The sequence below is a fragment of the Aulostomus chinensis genome, chromosome 8 (genome assembly GCF_037954235.1).
Source record: "Aulostomus chinensis isolate RoL2024-O1b breed Wild chromosome 8, RoL_Achi_v1.0, whole genome shotgun sequence".
Classification (NCBI taxonomy): domain Eukaryota; kingdom Metazoa; phylum Chordata; class Actinopteri; order Syngnathiformes; family Aulostomidae; genus Aulostomus; species Aulostomus chinensis.
The window spans coordinates 2055031-2068703 of NC_141327.1; the positions used below are offsets into that span (position 1 = coordinate 2055031).

A 13673-nucleotide genomic window follows, 5' to 3' on the forward strand; every position below is an offset into this window, starting at 1 on the left:
CTGGATCCGTCTGCCATCAAAGCATAAAGTCATGAAACTATCAAAATACCTTCATCCGGGACTCCGCCTGATAAAACAGACCGAACGTTGTAATGAACATTAAAACAAATCCACGAGGAGTAAAACTCTTAACCAGCGCAGATTAGACGTCACACAGGAGCCTCCGCACGCAGCGCTCTGTCCGTGTGACACAACCAGTGGTCCAAGTGGTGGTGCGGGTCCCTCAGAGGAGCCACGACCAGGAAAATATCACAAACTAAAATAAAAAAAGATCCAAATTCGACAGAGGAAAACCTGCAGGAATGTACTACAAAGCTCACGCAACAAAGCAGCATCGCCTGCAGGGGGCGTTGGAGCGCGTGAGAGTTTAAAGGGAGGGGAGGGGGGGGGGGGGCGGGGTCGTCTCCATCAGTGACCAGCAGCAGCTCGTGGCCGCCGGGTCAGACAGAGCTCCTTGAAGCACACGGACACACACACACTCACACACGCGCGCGTGGACCTGCAGCTGACAACCAGCGACATGTTGTGCAGACGGGCCGTGCAGAGAGTTGGGCCGGTGGCCCGGAACCTGCTCAGACCGACACCCAGAACCGGTATGACGTTTCACTACTGTCGTGAGTGATTGATGGATGGATGGATTGATTGATTGATTGATGGGTTGATTGGTTGTACGGGTAATCAGAGCTGCTGGGACCGGCCGGGTGAAACGAGCTGTTGAGGTCGTCTTCATAAACGGGCCTTTGTCACGTGCGTCTACAAAAACAAAGAAATCGGAGCAGGCGGGGTTTACTCGCACGCGCGGTTCTGTCGGGTCGGAACTGGTCCTCGGTTCTGTTGAAATGCTTTGAACTCGAATACAAAAGATAAAAAATGAGAGAAAAGTGCGTGCAGCAGCAGCAGCAGGCGGGGGGGGGGGGGGGGGGGGGCGTGCCCAGCTTCGGGAACACTCAGTTCTACACGCTGGTTATGAAAGAGCGCATCACGCCGCACGCGCGTCCTCCAGCGTCGAGCTTCTGCCAGCTCGTTCTGATGTTCTGCTTGTGGAACAACCGTCCGGGTTCGAGCCGCGTTGTCCCACGACGTTCAGAGTCGGACGGTCCAGCTTAGAACCCCCCCCCCCCCCCCCCCCCCACCAAAATGAACCAACGGTCTTTGAAACGTCATGTATCAAACCGGTGTTGGGTGACCCGGATGTGCAGCGAGCGTCTTCACGCCTGGGTCACCGCTGCTGCGGAATTCAGTCTGGGGGGAACCTCCTTCCCTGCTTTCATTCCCACCAGACGATTCCGTCCAGACCAGATTTATGAAATGGATCCTGCCAGGACTCCTGGGCCGGTCCCTGGGGGGCTCAGGTCTCATCCCCAGGCAGGCCTGCGTGTCCTCCTTCAGACGGCAGCACCTGGCGGCTCCACATGTTTGTCCACACGTGACCTCGCCGCTGCTGTTTTCACCTGGCATGCGTGTCCTTTTTAACAGGCTTGAGGCGGGCAGCAGGGCTTAACTGATTACCTGTATAAATAACCTGGACTTGGACTTGCCCCCCCCCCCCCACGCCGCTGCTGCTGGCTCATGGTATTAGAGGACAGCTCAGCATCACCCGCTCGCCTCCCCCGCTTCTATTTGCAGAGCTCTGGTTGCGGAGCAGTGATGATGGAACCTGCGGCTTCAGAGGAGAGCTCATCGCTCCACCCACGTGAACTTTGACCCCTGACACTTTGGTGCTGGGGTCCGACTCATAATCCACCGTCGCGGTTCAGTGGAAGTTTTTGCAGAGTTTAGCTGTTGTTAGCCATCAGTCTCCATTAGCCTGAAGCTAAATATACTTGGCTGAGTCTCCCTCCATTCTGGAGTCTCAGACGTGATGGAGGAGGGGAGGACCTGGCGAGCTCACGACTCCATTCGTGAAACCTTGAATTTTTGAGGGAAGTTTTGCTTTAAATAATCGGATCTCAGTAAAAACGCCCGGCGGTAGTTTGGCGTATTTTACAAGATGCTTTTATCTCACTGGTATGTTGTTTTTATGTGCAACAGTCAGGATTTTGAAACCTTGGCGCCGTCTGCCTGGATTCGTTGTTATCTGATGCAAACACACGTGCGACTCCAGGGACTGTGGGTCCGTGCGGGGATGAGAAAGTCGAAACCGCAGCTGCACCGCGCCAGTTTGTAGCCGAGTCTTCACTTCTGACGCGTCCAAGGCCTGTTTTTATTTGGCTTTTTACACCGTTGCTGATTGATCGAGCCTCAGAAATGCTGGCGGGTGGTGAGAGTACGATGAGTGTCGGCACGTCAGTTTGACAGCAGTTGGTGTTGAACAAGACTCAGTTCATGAATGACTGACATTTGTCTCTTTGACTGGACTAAAACACTCATTGGATAAACGAGGGTGAAACAGGTAGAAGGTAAACACGCAGCAGCATCACCGCCGTCCCTTCCATGAGTGACAGGAGGGTTCTCAAGGTCCTAGAGGGGTAGAACAAGTAGTCCAAGTTCGGTTTTTATCAACTAACTGCTACGGTCAAAGTTCCCTAGAAAAGCGATGGTGGTGCGAGGGGTCACAGGTGTCCGGTCTCACGGCTCCAGCTGTGCTCAGCAGGAATGTAAAGACCAGAACTGAGAGGAGAACAGAGCCGACCCGCTGGTATCCGGGGGACGGCGGTGGGACGGACCTGATTCAGCTCACAGACGTTACAGCCGCAGTCCAGTCTGTGACGTTGTCCAGTTGATGGGCGGCTGCGTGTCTGAACATGCGCTGTCTGATGAAGTCATTTACTTTGAGAACGCAAGCGTCCGCGTGTTCAATTGGAGAACACAACAGAATCACGATGTTCCTGATACCCAGAACCCTGCTCCAGGTGGTGTGTGTTCATTGTGAGGTTCTCCAGACACACCAGTTGTCGTGAAGGTGTAAAGCCTGGTTTATGCTTCTGCGTTGCGGCGGCGCCATACCTACGCCATCGATGCGGGTCCTACGCCGTAGCCTGACGTGCACCTCCAAAAAATCCTGACTACACCTCGCGTTATGAACATCAAGGACTGTGATTGGTCCACTCAGAGAAGGTCGCCGAATGCATGAAGAGGTGGAAGAACCTCCGCGACAAATGTGTGGCCACAAGAAGCCATGTTTGTCATGTTCAAAGTTGACAGTTTGATTCATGAAAGCAAACAGTCGTTCAAAGAAAAGCACTGGACTTTCTGTTGTAAATAGTTCTGTTTTGGAATCTGACAAGAGCCCCCGAAACCATACAAAGACACAGCCACACCCCCTAGTGGCTTGGTGGTGAATGGCAGAGCAACGCGTTCCCTCGACGCAGAACTTCGAATGCTCAATGACGGCGTAGGGTCTGTGCATAAACCAAGCTTAAGAAAGCGTGTGAAGCAAGCGGAGTCCCCTCTGGATGATGCCCCTGGTCAGCTGGTCCACTAGGGGGCGCAATTTTCACAAGCTGTAACTGATCACCCACGTCCAGATCCCTAAAGTTGGCTTGAAGTGAAAGTCTCCTACAACTGCCATCGTCTCCAGTGACAGACCAGAAGATGGAGCTGAGACCCATGCTAGTTAGCTTAGCACAATGGCTAGTAGTGAGTGGGAAGTGTTAGCATCAGCTAGCTCAGGTCCAGGTTAGTTAGCTGTGTGTGTGTGTGTGTGTGTGTGTGTGTGTGTGTGTGTATCTGTAGCGATACTGAGTCATAAATATCATCTTAAATTATGATCTGACTGAACACACACGCGATAGACAATGTGACATACGTGCTGTACATGTTGTTCCTTTGGTGTCCCAGACGACCCTCTCATGTTGCTGAGTAAACCACTTACACACACACACACACACGAGATGCCCTATGTATCTGAACACACACTGGATGTATGTGAATGCATGTCTCTATGTGTGTGTGTGTGTGTGTGTGTGTGTGTTCTACTGGAAATTAAAATGAGCTGTTGTTTGGTGTGTGTGTGTTATTTCTGAGCTCCACATCTCCACCAGCTCCACCACCTCAACAATAGCCTATTAAGAAGCTTCTGTGGGCTCATTCGTCACTCCTCCACTAATCCTGGTTGTTGATGCTCATCTAAGATGGCGGAGCCATGCGTGTGTGTGTGTGTGTGCGTGTGTGTGTGTGTGCGTGCGTGTGTGTGTGCATGTGTGTGTTGTCCAGATTTTAAAGGAGGGAACAGTTTGGTGTTTGGCTCCTGCTAATTCTCTCCATCTCCTCCGCGACTGCTGGCCAGCACTCCATTGTGTAACTGGATTAAGGGTGGAGGACATGAGGACGGCATCGGAACGCTCTCTCCTCTGATCGGACGCCAACCTAAAAAAATTTCCCAGATGCCAAACTGTCCTGAATGTTTTCAGTAAACGAACACGTGATCGTGTTGATTTGAACCTCTGGTGTGTTTCAGCTGCTCCGGTGCGACACATGGCCTTCGGGGTTCCTGGTGGTTCCACCAACTTCACCTACTTCGTTCTGTGTGGAGGAGGTCTGACGGCTGCAGCGGTCTACGTGAGTAGAACCCTCGCCTCCGCTGTGACATCACAGCTACCGACAGAGGGTAGAAATAAGATCTGCATGTGTCAGTGGACCAGATCAGTGCTCCACTTTCACCGATTCAGCTTTCAAACTGGCCTTGTTTCACACACACACACACACACACACTCACACACACTCAGGCTGGACTACTTTCACGTTAACATGAAAATGAATAAATTATTAGTCAGTAAAAGTATGAAATGCCATCAATGAGCAAACAAAGAGGTCGTACTGTGTAACAAAGTGAAGTGTGGCCTCGTCGATGGTTCGTTCATCTTCTTCTAATGCTTCTGTCACAAGTGAGGAACGTCCACCAGGGGGGTTCCTGTGCTGACACCCGAGTGTGAATCAAAGCGTTCTAAAGTCCAAAAATAAGTTTCTAAACAGCCGGTTCCCTCGTCTCCAGCGCTCCTCATCCCTGACATCACTTCCTGTTGGACTACAAACACACCTCATCCCTGACACGATCACTTCCTGTTGGACTACAAACACACCTCATCCCTGACATCACTTCCTGTTGGACTACAAACACACCTCATCCCTGACACGATCACTTCCTGTTGGACTACAAACACACCTCATCCCTGTGGTTCTCTGTAGCTGATATGAGTGTTAGTGTATCTTTGTGTTTGAGCTGTCGACCTGATGAGGAAAGCGGCCGCCCCACGCGTGTCCAGCCTCCAGCTTCCTGTTGGTAACATGAGTGATTTGTCAGTGCTCAGCGGGCGACGTGTAAACAGACTAATGGATATGAACATCAATCATGTGGTGCAGGGGTCAGTGACTCGGATGAAGCTGGCTGCCTGGTGCACAGGCCAACCTCTGCTAATGAAACAGAACAGCTGTGCTTCTTTAAAATAGAAATTTAGGGAAAGGATGCAGGTCACGTGACTGAAATGCTGAATCAGCGTTTCTGTGTTGTTCTGGTGCAGTCTGAGAGCAGAACAGACGGTCCTGTGTGCAGAACCTCGGCGTTACTTTAACACCCTGAGGAACAGAATCGTTCATTGTGCTTTGTGAGCGACTCTGCCAGCCACTTCTGCTCTGTGTCCACCAGGAGAAGTTCATGTTTGACAAAGTCTCAACACAAAGCTGCGTTTATTTGTGAGACAAGTTTGTTCTCCACAGTTATCATGACCTGTGTGCTGGAATGTAACAGGTGCCTATCTGCCCTCCTCATTACAGGCCTACAAGAGCGTCAGCGGGGAGAGTGAGGCCTCCGCAGCAAAGGGTCAGACACACACACACACACACACACACGCCTGATGCTTGTGCCTGCATACAGACTTGCATTCACACACAACACTGTTTGTATGCAGACGATGTAATCAGGAAGATGACAAGTTAATACACACCTTCTTGTCTTATGACACATAAATCTTAGTATACACACTCCAGCCCCTTTCACACCGCACCAAAAACGCAGGTGAACGCAGGTGTTTGGGGACTCTGAAAGGGTCGACTCGGCATTTCAACCCACGTCCTCCGACCCTCCAAGCGACCCGGGTGTTTAGCTTTATTTGACGCCACGCCATTCCTTTTGTTCTAACACTTCCATGTGGATGATCTCAGGTGAATTCATCTCTGCTGGGGAACTCCCACCAACCGGGAACCCTAACGTGAACTGAGCAGGCGCCACCGTGTTTGTTAACAACTTGTATCGCCGTCTTCACATCTTTTTATCGATCATGGCAGCGCACTGGCAAGATGCTGAAGTCAGCGAGCTGCTCGCCATCCGCGGCAGATTTCCAGAGCCGTACGAGACACAGAGATTTATGGGAACATCACCAGCATTTTTATGCACTTCTATGTGTAATGATGATGATGTCAGCGCGATGACGTACAAGAGAGAAAAACTCAGGCACGCAGCCTCACAGCGGGAGCTCAGACCCGCGTCTGCTGGAAGCCTGAATGCACCCTGATGCCGAGCAAACACGGGTCCAAAAACCTGCATTGGCCCACGTGTTTCTGTGTGAAAGGGGTATAGTATAGCCATATTTTTGTGTGTGTATATAATATATATTGTGTGTAGATACAGATACTACTAGTAGTACTTCTACCCCAGCATCCAGTCTGGATAAAACGATGGATGTCATCTTTCAAAAGATATCATTCAAATAATAAGACACAACAAAAGGCTCGGAGCACGTTCACACGCTGATATCTGCAGTACTCAGTCGACCTTTGGGTGAGGTCACACGATGAAGGTTTACTTCGTGAACACTCGTGTCCGAACACAGTCAAGACCTCCATTTCTCTCCGCTCTCGATGCGCCGCGTTCAGAATTGAATTCATGAATGAATTCGCTGCTTCTCGAAACGTGATCACCATCAGTATTTCATAGCTTGTGATTTTATCTCTCGCTGCGGCTTGATAGAGTTCTGGGGACGCCGCCCACCTCAGACATGCTAGAACGAACATCCTCAATAGCTTTATCTTGCCTGTCTGTTTTGATTTCGGTCTGCAAATAATTTGTCTGTTCAGCCAGTTTGGCCCCACAGAGGTCGTGGCCGTGTGCCCGGAGCAGCTTACTAGTGTGTAATGGGGCTGAGCCGCCGCCCTTGCCCGCTCGGCCAGGAAGTCCTGGGTTTTTGCCGGAGACGGACAACTCCTCTATCATGTCCTCAGTCACAGAAACACTTGAGGTTTATGTGTTAAAGCGCAGAAGAGCAAGAGGTCTGACTGTGATTGGATGACGTGCTCAGATTCAGGGTTATTCTCTCGACTCATGTTGACGCTTTTAACCCAGTTGCTTTAAACCTTTAAGAGCACTTGACCTTTGACCTTATGTCACGACTCCCCTTCTGAATTTTATCTGTGGTGGCCGTAATGTCAGGAAGTATTGAGCTTGAGATGTGAAATTTCAAGAATGTCTTCATCAGAGGCAGCTCAGGAAATATTGGTATGTTGTATTAACCCAGACATCCACGGGGCCAAAACTGAGTCCTACGAGCTGTTTAGCTTTCAAGGGTCAATGGAGGCTCTGTTCATGGGTTCTCTTCTCCGCCTTTGAATCTGCAGCTCCTGCAGCTGAGGCACCTGCCGAGGCAGCAGCTCCTGCAGCTGAACCCGCCGAGGTCGTCGCAGTCTCTGCCCCCACGGAGCCAGTGGCAGAGACTGCCGCTGAGCCCGCCGCTGAGCCCGCCGCTGAGGAAGCCGCTGAGCCCGCCGCTGAGGAAGCTGCCGCTGTTGTGTCTGAGGAGGTTGTTCCTGCAGCTGAAGCTGAGTCAGCAGTTGTAGAGGAAGATGCTCCACCTGCAGCTGCTGAAGCTGCACCTGAAGCTGCTCCCGCCGCTTTGGAAATTGTGGCCAGCGTGGAGGCCCCCCCAGCAGAGGCCCCAGCAGCAGAGAGTGCTGGTACGGCAGAAGTAGATGAGCCCCCCCCTGCTCCCGCCCCTGAGGCAGAGACTGGCCCAGCAGCCCCTGAGGCTGAGGCCGCCCCTGCTGCAGAGGTGGCTGCGTAAAGCTGTGACGCCTCCATTGTTAGCCCAGAAAGAAGAGCTGGGAGTAGGAGTGCAGTGTCCCAGCTCTGGGTCCGGGAAAAGGACTCATGAACCCCTTTTTAAAATGCCTAAAACCAGGGAACAACCAGAATTGGTTTTCACTTACAGTTAGGGGTCCATCAGTCCAGTTTTCAGGTGCCCTCCCTCCCCCCTCCCCCCCTCCCCCAGGCTTCAGACCCAAACCCTAACTTTTAGTGTCCAGTTGTCTGGTTAGATTACACACACACACACACTGCACTTGAGTTTAGAAAGTTCAGCTTCTCTAGGAATCGTCCTCACTAGAGCAGCGCCACCTCAGGAGGTTTTGGCTGCTGTAGAACTGGAGGAGGTGAAGTAAGGGACAGAACAGAGTTGGTGGCTCCTGCTAACGTCGTTCTCTTCGATATATTTTAAGTGACCTTCAAGAACAATTTCTTTGTGCAAGAACAGTCGTTCTCCTGTTTTGTTCTTTCTGTGAATGTCAGCATGCCGAATGAATGCAGCAGTTCTTCAGCAGCCCTTTAGTCTCTTCGTTCGACCTTTGACCTCCCTCTGCTCACTAGATGCTTGAGACTCCATCTGTATCCACCAATCATTGCATAGCTTAGCTGATGATGTGATCCAGCCGTGAAGTGTTTCCAAAAGCCAGCAGCCTCTTTTCTACCTTAAATCCTTTGGCTACTCTGTACTTGAGCTTTGCTTCTTTTTACTCCACGATGACCAGATTCTGTTTCTCCTCTCTGGTTCAGACTCTTATTATATATGCATTTGACTCCACACTGACCTTCGGTGTCTAAATCACTACAGTAAACCAGGGAAACACAAGCTTAGTAAGCCAGACCTCGCTCTTCCTCCTCCTCCTCCTCAGTCTGGTCTCATCAACCTGTGAAACTTCAACCTTTCAGGGAACACTAGAGTACAGTTGATGCATTCACCTCCATGTCTGGGCATTGAGACGATTAAGTGTTCAAAGAATTTAAGAAAATCACTGGAGGAAGTGTTTTCAATAAAGATGTTTCTCTTCGTGTCACGTGGTGCGTCTTGTTTTCCTTACAGTTGGAGCTCCATTTTCACTAACCGCCCCGGATCGACGCCGACGATCCTCCTGCTTGTTGCTTTGCCCCAAAAGTGTCACATAAATGATAACTTGATGTTGGCACAGAAACGCCCACTTCCTGTAGAAACACTGCCCCACGTCCATGCTCCTGCACCTTCAGTCTGACACACTTGAACCCTCCGGTCTCGGCGGTTGGTTGTTGTCTTTGTTGCACTCAGAATGTCTCCTGTGGTTGAGCAGAGACAAATCCAGACCACTCACAGGACAGCAGGCAGATGAAACCAACCTGAAATACTTTCACTTTGTTTACACCATTTAAAAAAAAAAATCTATCTGTAAAATTGCATGAGCAGAGTCCGAAGTGTTGCTCCTGGACGAAACAATCCAGCAGGTATTTTAAACAAAGTTAAACTCTCAGGCTGTAAGGAGTTTCGACAGGAGGAAAAACTCCTTTGACTATTTCCTACCCATGTTACAACCCCAGATTAGGGAGCATTTTCTCTGATGATGTCGTCTCAGACGGGTTAAGACTAATCCTAGATTACAATGCTCATGTTAGGGTGTCCTGGTGGTTCGCCAGGACGGGGCAACGCTCCTTTGTCCCTTCTGATGTTTCTAAATGGTTCCGCCAGCAGGAGGAGCATGAACTGGGCAGGTAGTCTCCTGTAGAGTCCTCCCCGTCATAGCTACCCAGCCAAGGTGAGTGGAATTTATAGAAAACAGCACCACACATCAATCAACATCCTCCTGTTCCTCATAACTTCATCTCTTTAAATATAAAAAAAATGCGGCAAATATCAGTTATTAGTTTTTATTTTAAATCAGTGTTCAAGAGTGAAAAAGCAACAAATCTTCAACTTGCGTGTCCTCTCCGTCTCCCAGAATCTCTCCTCTCAGCTGTGAAGATGCTGACCGGCTCTCCTGTAGAGATCGCAGCAGCATCAGTCGGTGACACCAGTCTGGTCAAAGCTGTCCAGCAAATGGAAGGAGAGACACCAGGTTCAGAACCCACCCTGGATCTGTTGCAAGCCGAAGTCCTGGAAGCACCAGCAGAGATCCAGGAGGAGCTGAAAACTGCAGAGGTGGGTGGTGGCGATGGAGTGGCTGCAGCTGCTGAAGAGGTGCGTACAGAGAGGGAGGAGGAGGCAGCTGGACCATCAGCCCTCATGGTGGAGGAAGCAGGAGAGGCTAAGGGTCCGGGTCTGGCCCCTGAGGAGGCTAAGTCCTCTTCAGACGGCTCACCTGGTGATGCTGCTTCTGCTGAGGAAGTTACATCTTCAGCCCCCATGGTGGGGGAAGAAGGGGAGGTTGAAGATCAGGTTCTGGTCCCTGAGGAAACCGAGTCCTCCCCAGAGGCCTCACCTGAAGAGGCTCCAGCTGAGGAGGCTGCATCTTCTGAGGAGGCCCCCATCCCTGCTGCAGCTGCTCCAGGGGGCGAGGAGCAACCTGTAGTTGAGACATCAGTGGAGGAAGCTGCAGATGTAGCAGGGGAGACGGGTGAAGCCTCAGCAGGAGAGACGGGTGAGGCCCCAGCAGGAGAGACGGGAGAAGACCCAGCAGGGGAGACGGGTGAAGCCTCAGCAGGAGAGACGGGTGAAGCCTCAGCAGGAGAGACGGGTGAGGCCCCAGCAGGAGAGACGAGTGAAGCCTCAACAGGGGAGACGGGTGAAGCCCCAGCAGGAGAGACGGGTGAGGCCCCAGCAGGAGAGACGAGTGAAGCCCCAGCAGGAGAGACGGGTGAGGCCCCAGCAGGAGAGACGAGTGAAGCCTCAACAGGGGAGACGGGTGAAGCCCCAGCAGGAGAGATGGGTGAGGCCCCAGCAGCGGAGACGGGTGAGGCCTCAGCAGGGGAGACGGGTGAAGCCCCAGCAGGAGAGACGGGTGAGGCCCCAGCAGGGGAGACGGGTGAGGCCCCAGAAGTCGTTGGCTCAGCTCAGCTCGCTGCAGCTGCCAGTGGGTCAGACCAGGAGGTTCTTTCAGCTGCGGAACCAGAATCCACACAAGAGGCTCCAGGGGAAGAAGTCAAACACTGCATCTCCTGCCACTCTGCTCCATCAGCAGGAGAGGAGGTGGCGCCCCCTGCTGCTCTAGGAGGGCAGCTGGAGGTCCAGCTGGTGGGTGAGGAGGCTGAGGATGTATCACATGAGGCCGAGGAGGCAGAGTCACTGGTGGAAGGCCAAGGTAAGAACATACTTAGTCTAAGTCCTACATTTGGAACACCACATACCTGCCGTAGTATTATCTACAACCAGCAACAGCCAGGAAATACTGGAGAACGGTAGTACTACTGAGAGGAAAGGGGTTTTCTACCTGAGTGGAAACTCAAACCGAGTGATACGCGTCCATCTGTGAGTCAAAGATTTCCTATTCAGCATCACTCTTTACTTCTCACTCAAAGATGAACGTGAACGACGCAGTCATGCCAAAACTTACCTCCGTTCGTGAACTGCGTTCTAAATTTAAATGTCGTGTAATTTCTTTTTTAATGCCGACATGTCCAAACAGCTCATACAACAATTCACCACCAAAATGGATAATTATGTGAACTGGACACCAAGAGGCGGCTGCAGTTTCCTCCAGGACTTCCTGAGGTTTTGTGTTCAAGAGAGGACGAAAACGAGCCGGGTGGACGCCTCACCAGGCAGGAGGGCACCGTGGAGGCCGTTTTCTTTTCAAAAACCACATTTTTCTGGCTGAAATAAAGCAACATTCCTGCGCTCTGGTCTTCCTTCCTTTATCAGTGCTGCACCCCTCCCTGCAGAGGACTGGGCTGGTAGTTCCTCCCCAGACAAACAAACAAACAGATGTGGGTAAGAATATGACCACAGCGGTGGAAGTAAAGCAACACAGTGAGCAACACAGCCAGGCTGAATGTAAAACTAACAGGCAGCAGTACAATTGCAGTATTCAGGTGGTACTTGTACATCCACAGAGCCGCTGCGTGATGCAGTAGTACGCTTGAGAAGGTAAACAAAGCTGTGTAGGAGCCCAGACGATGGAATGACTCGCATTACAGAGGAAGAGGTGACGTGGATCAAACAGGTTCTGCTTGTTGTTGCAGCCTCAGAGACGGTGGCGGTGATGGTGGCGACCCAGTCGTGAAAAGACGTGCGTGCCTTCCCCCCCCCCCCCCCATCCACCCACCCACCACCACCCTCCCCACCCATCTGTCAAGCAAGCCTGGAGGATCAAGATGAGGAGGTCTGGCATGGATGTCGTGAAGGTGTCTGGATCAGCGCTCCTGGAGTGATGTCACGTCTCTCCTCCTCTCGGCGCCAGCGATGCGAAGCTTTCAGGTTGTTGGACTCGAGACTTCAGCGCAGACACTGCCTGCTAGCCTGTACCTCCACATTTACTGACATGCAGGTACGTACTTTGTCATCATGCCGACACGCACCTGGCAGACGTGCAGGCGCAGGCTCTCGATCTCAGTGCGTCGGAGAGGAATCCATCTGCTGCTGAGGTTCAAGTCATCGACTCTGAGCGGTGCGCCTCCAGGAGAGCGACTGAAACGTTCTGAACCCATGACGAACCCAAGGTTCCTGTCTGACCGACACATCCTTCACGCTGAGCTGCCAGGGGCGGATCTGATGTTGGTTGACACTGAAATAACAACGTAGTAGAAACAGCGACACGATCAGTAGTGACACGGTTCTTCTAGGGGTCAAAGGTCAGTTTGTTGACTAGGATTTTATTTGTATTAGTAGGTCTCACTGGCTTAATTCACTGTAAATGATGTCATGATGATGTGCTCAAATAGACACGGTTTCAATAAACGAGTACTTTGACGAGTTTCTGTCTTTACCAGCTCCTGGACACGGAGGACCGTGATCTGATTGTCAAAGAGTTTCACCGGTGGAGGGGGGAGGGTTTCTGGGTCAGTTTGTGACCTTGAAAATGACCACCGCTGTTTTACTTTGGCAGGGGAGGAAATAAATACTAACCACGACTGACAGTTTCCTGCCGACTGAAGGATGTTTTTTCCAAACAAATGTAAAAATGTTGGCAGCGAACTGTCAGTTTACGGGATGGTGTGACGTCACGGATGAAGTCAGCCCAGAACAGCCAGCAAACTAAACCAAGTGTTGATGCGGATCTTCAGGCAGGGCTGTGGAGCCCAGGAGGGGCCAGGTGGAGGCGGGGCCTCCTCCCTCCTGAGCCTCCACACTTTCAATCCCAGTCAAAGTTTCAGAGTTCCAGACAGGCCAGGTTCTGCTGGTGGAGGATTTAAAGTCCAGCAGCAGGGTTGAGTCCAGAGAGCTTTATTGTCCTTGCAGGGAACAAAGCCCGAGCAGTTCTACAGGACCACTGAACCTCACCGTCAGTTCGTCTGCTTTTACTCTACCAAAGTGGGCGTGTGGGTGTGATTCTGACCACGCCCCTTCTACCAACACCTGGCACCCTCACCTCATTTCTAATGAGGACTCTCGCGCGAGTGACGCGTCCGGTACCGAGGGAGGCCTGCAGACTCGCGAGAAGGGACAAAGTAAAAACTGTCATGATAAAAATGTGTAAAAAAGAAATCACGATGGGAAGAATGAGACACCGCAGAGCCCCAGCCGGGTCCAGCCCAGACCAGTACCAGGTCCAGACCAGATCCAGAATCA

General features: G+C 51.6%; 1 protein-coding gene across 3 annotated transcripts; it reads left to right on the forward strand.

Annotated features, from left to right (window-relative positions):
* The first annotated feature begins 392 nt into the window (after window positions 1-392).
* mgarpb (mitochondria localized glutamic acid rich protein b) lies at window positions 393-12851 on the forward strand. Of its 3 annotated transcripts, none has more exons than XM_086210433.1 (6): window positions 393-593; window positions 4400-4500; window positions 5713-5758; window positions 7549-7884; window positions 9949-11247; window positions 12128-12851. In XM_086210433.1, the coding sequence occupies exons 1-6, from the start codon at window positions 521-523 to the stop codon at window positions 12166-12168; spliced, it is 1896 nt and encodes a 631-aa protein (XP_086066559.1). In that variant the 5' UTR covers window positions 393-520; the 3' UTR covers window positions 12169-12851. The 3 variants fall into 3 exon arrangements, with proteins under 3 accessions (XP_086066559.1, XP_086066560.1, XP_086066558.1); XM_086210434.1 differs by lacking the exon at window positions 12128-12851 and adding an exon at window positions 11572-12096; XM_086210432.1 differs by lacking the exon at window positions 12128-12851 and having other exon boundaries at window positions 9949-12099.
* The last annotated feature ends 822 nt before the right edge of the window (window positions 12852-13673 follow it).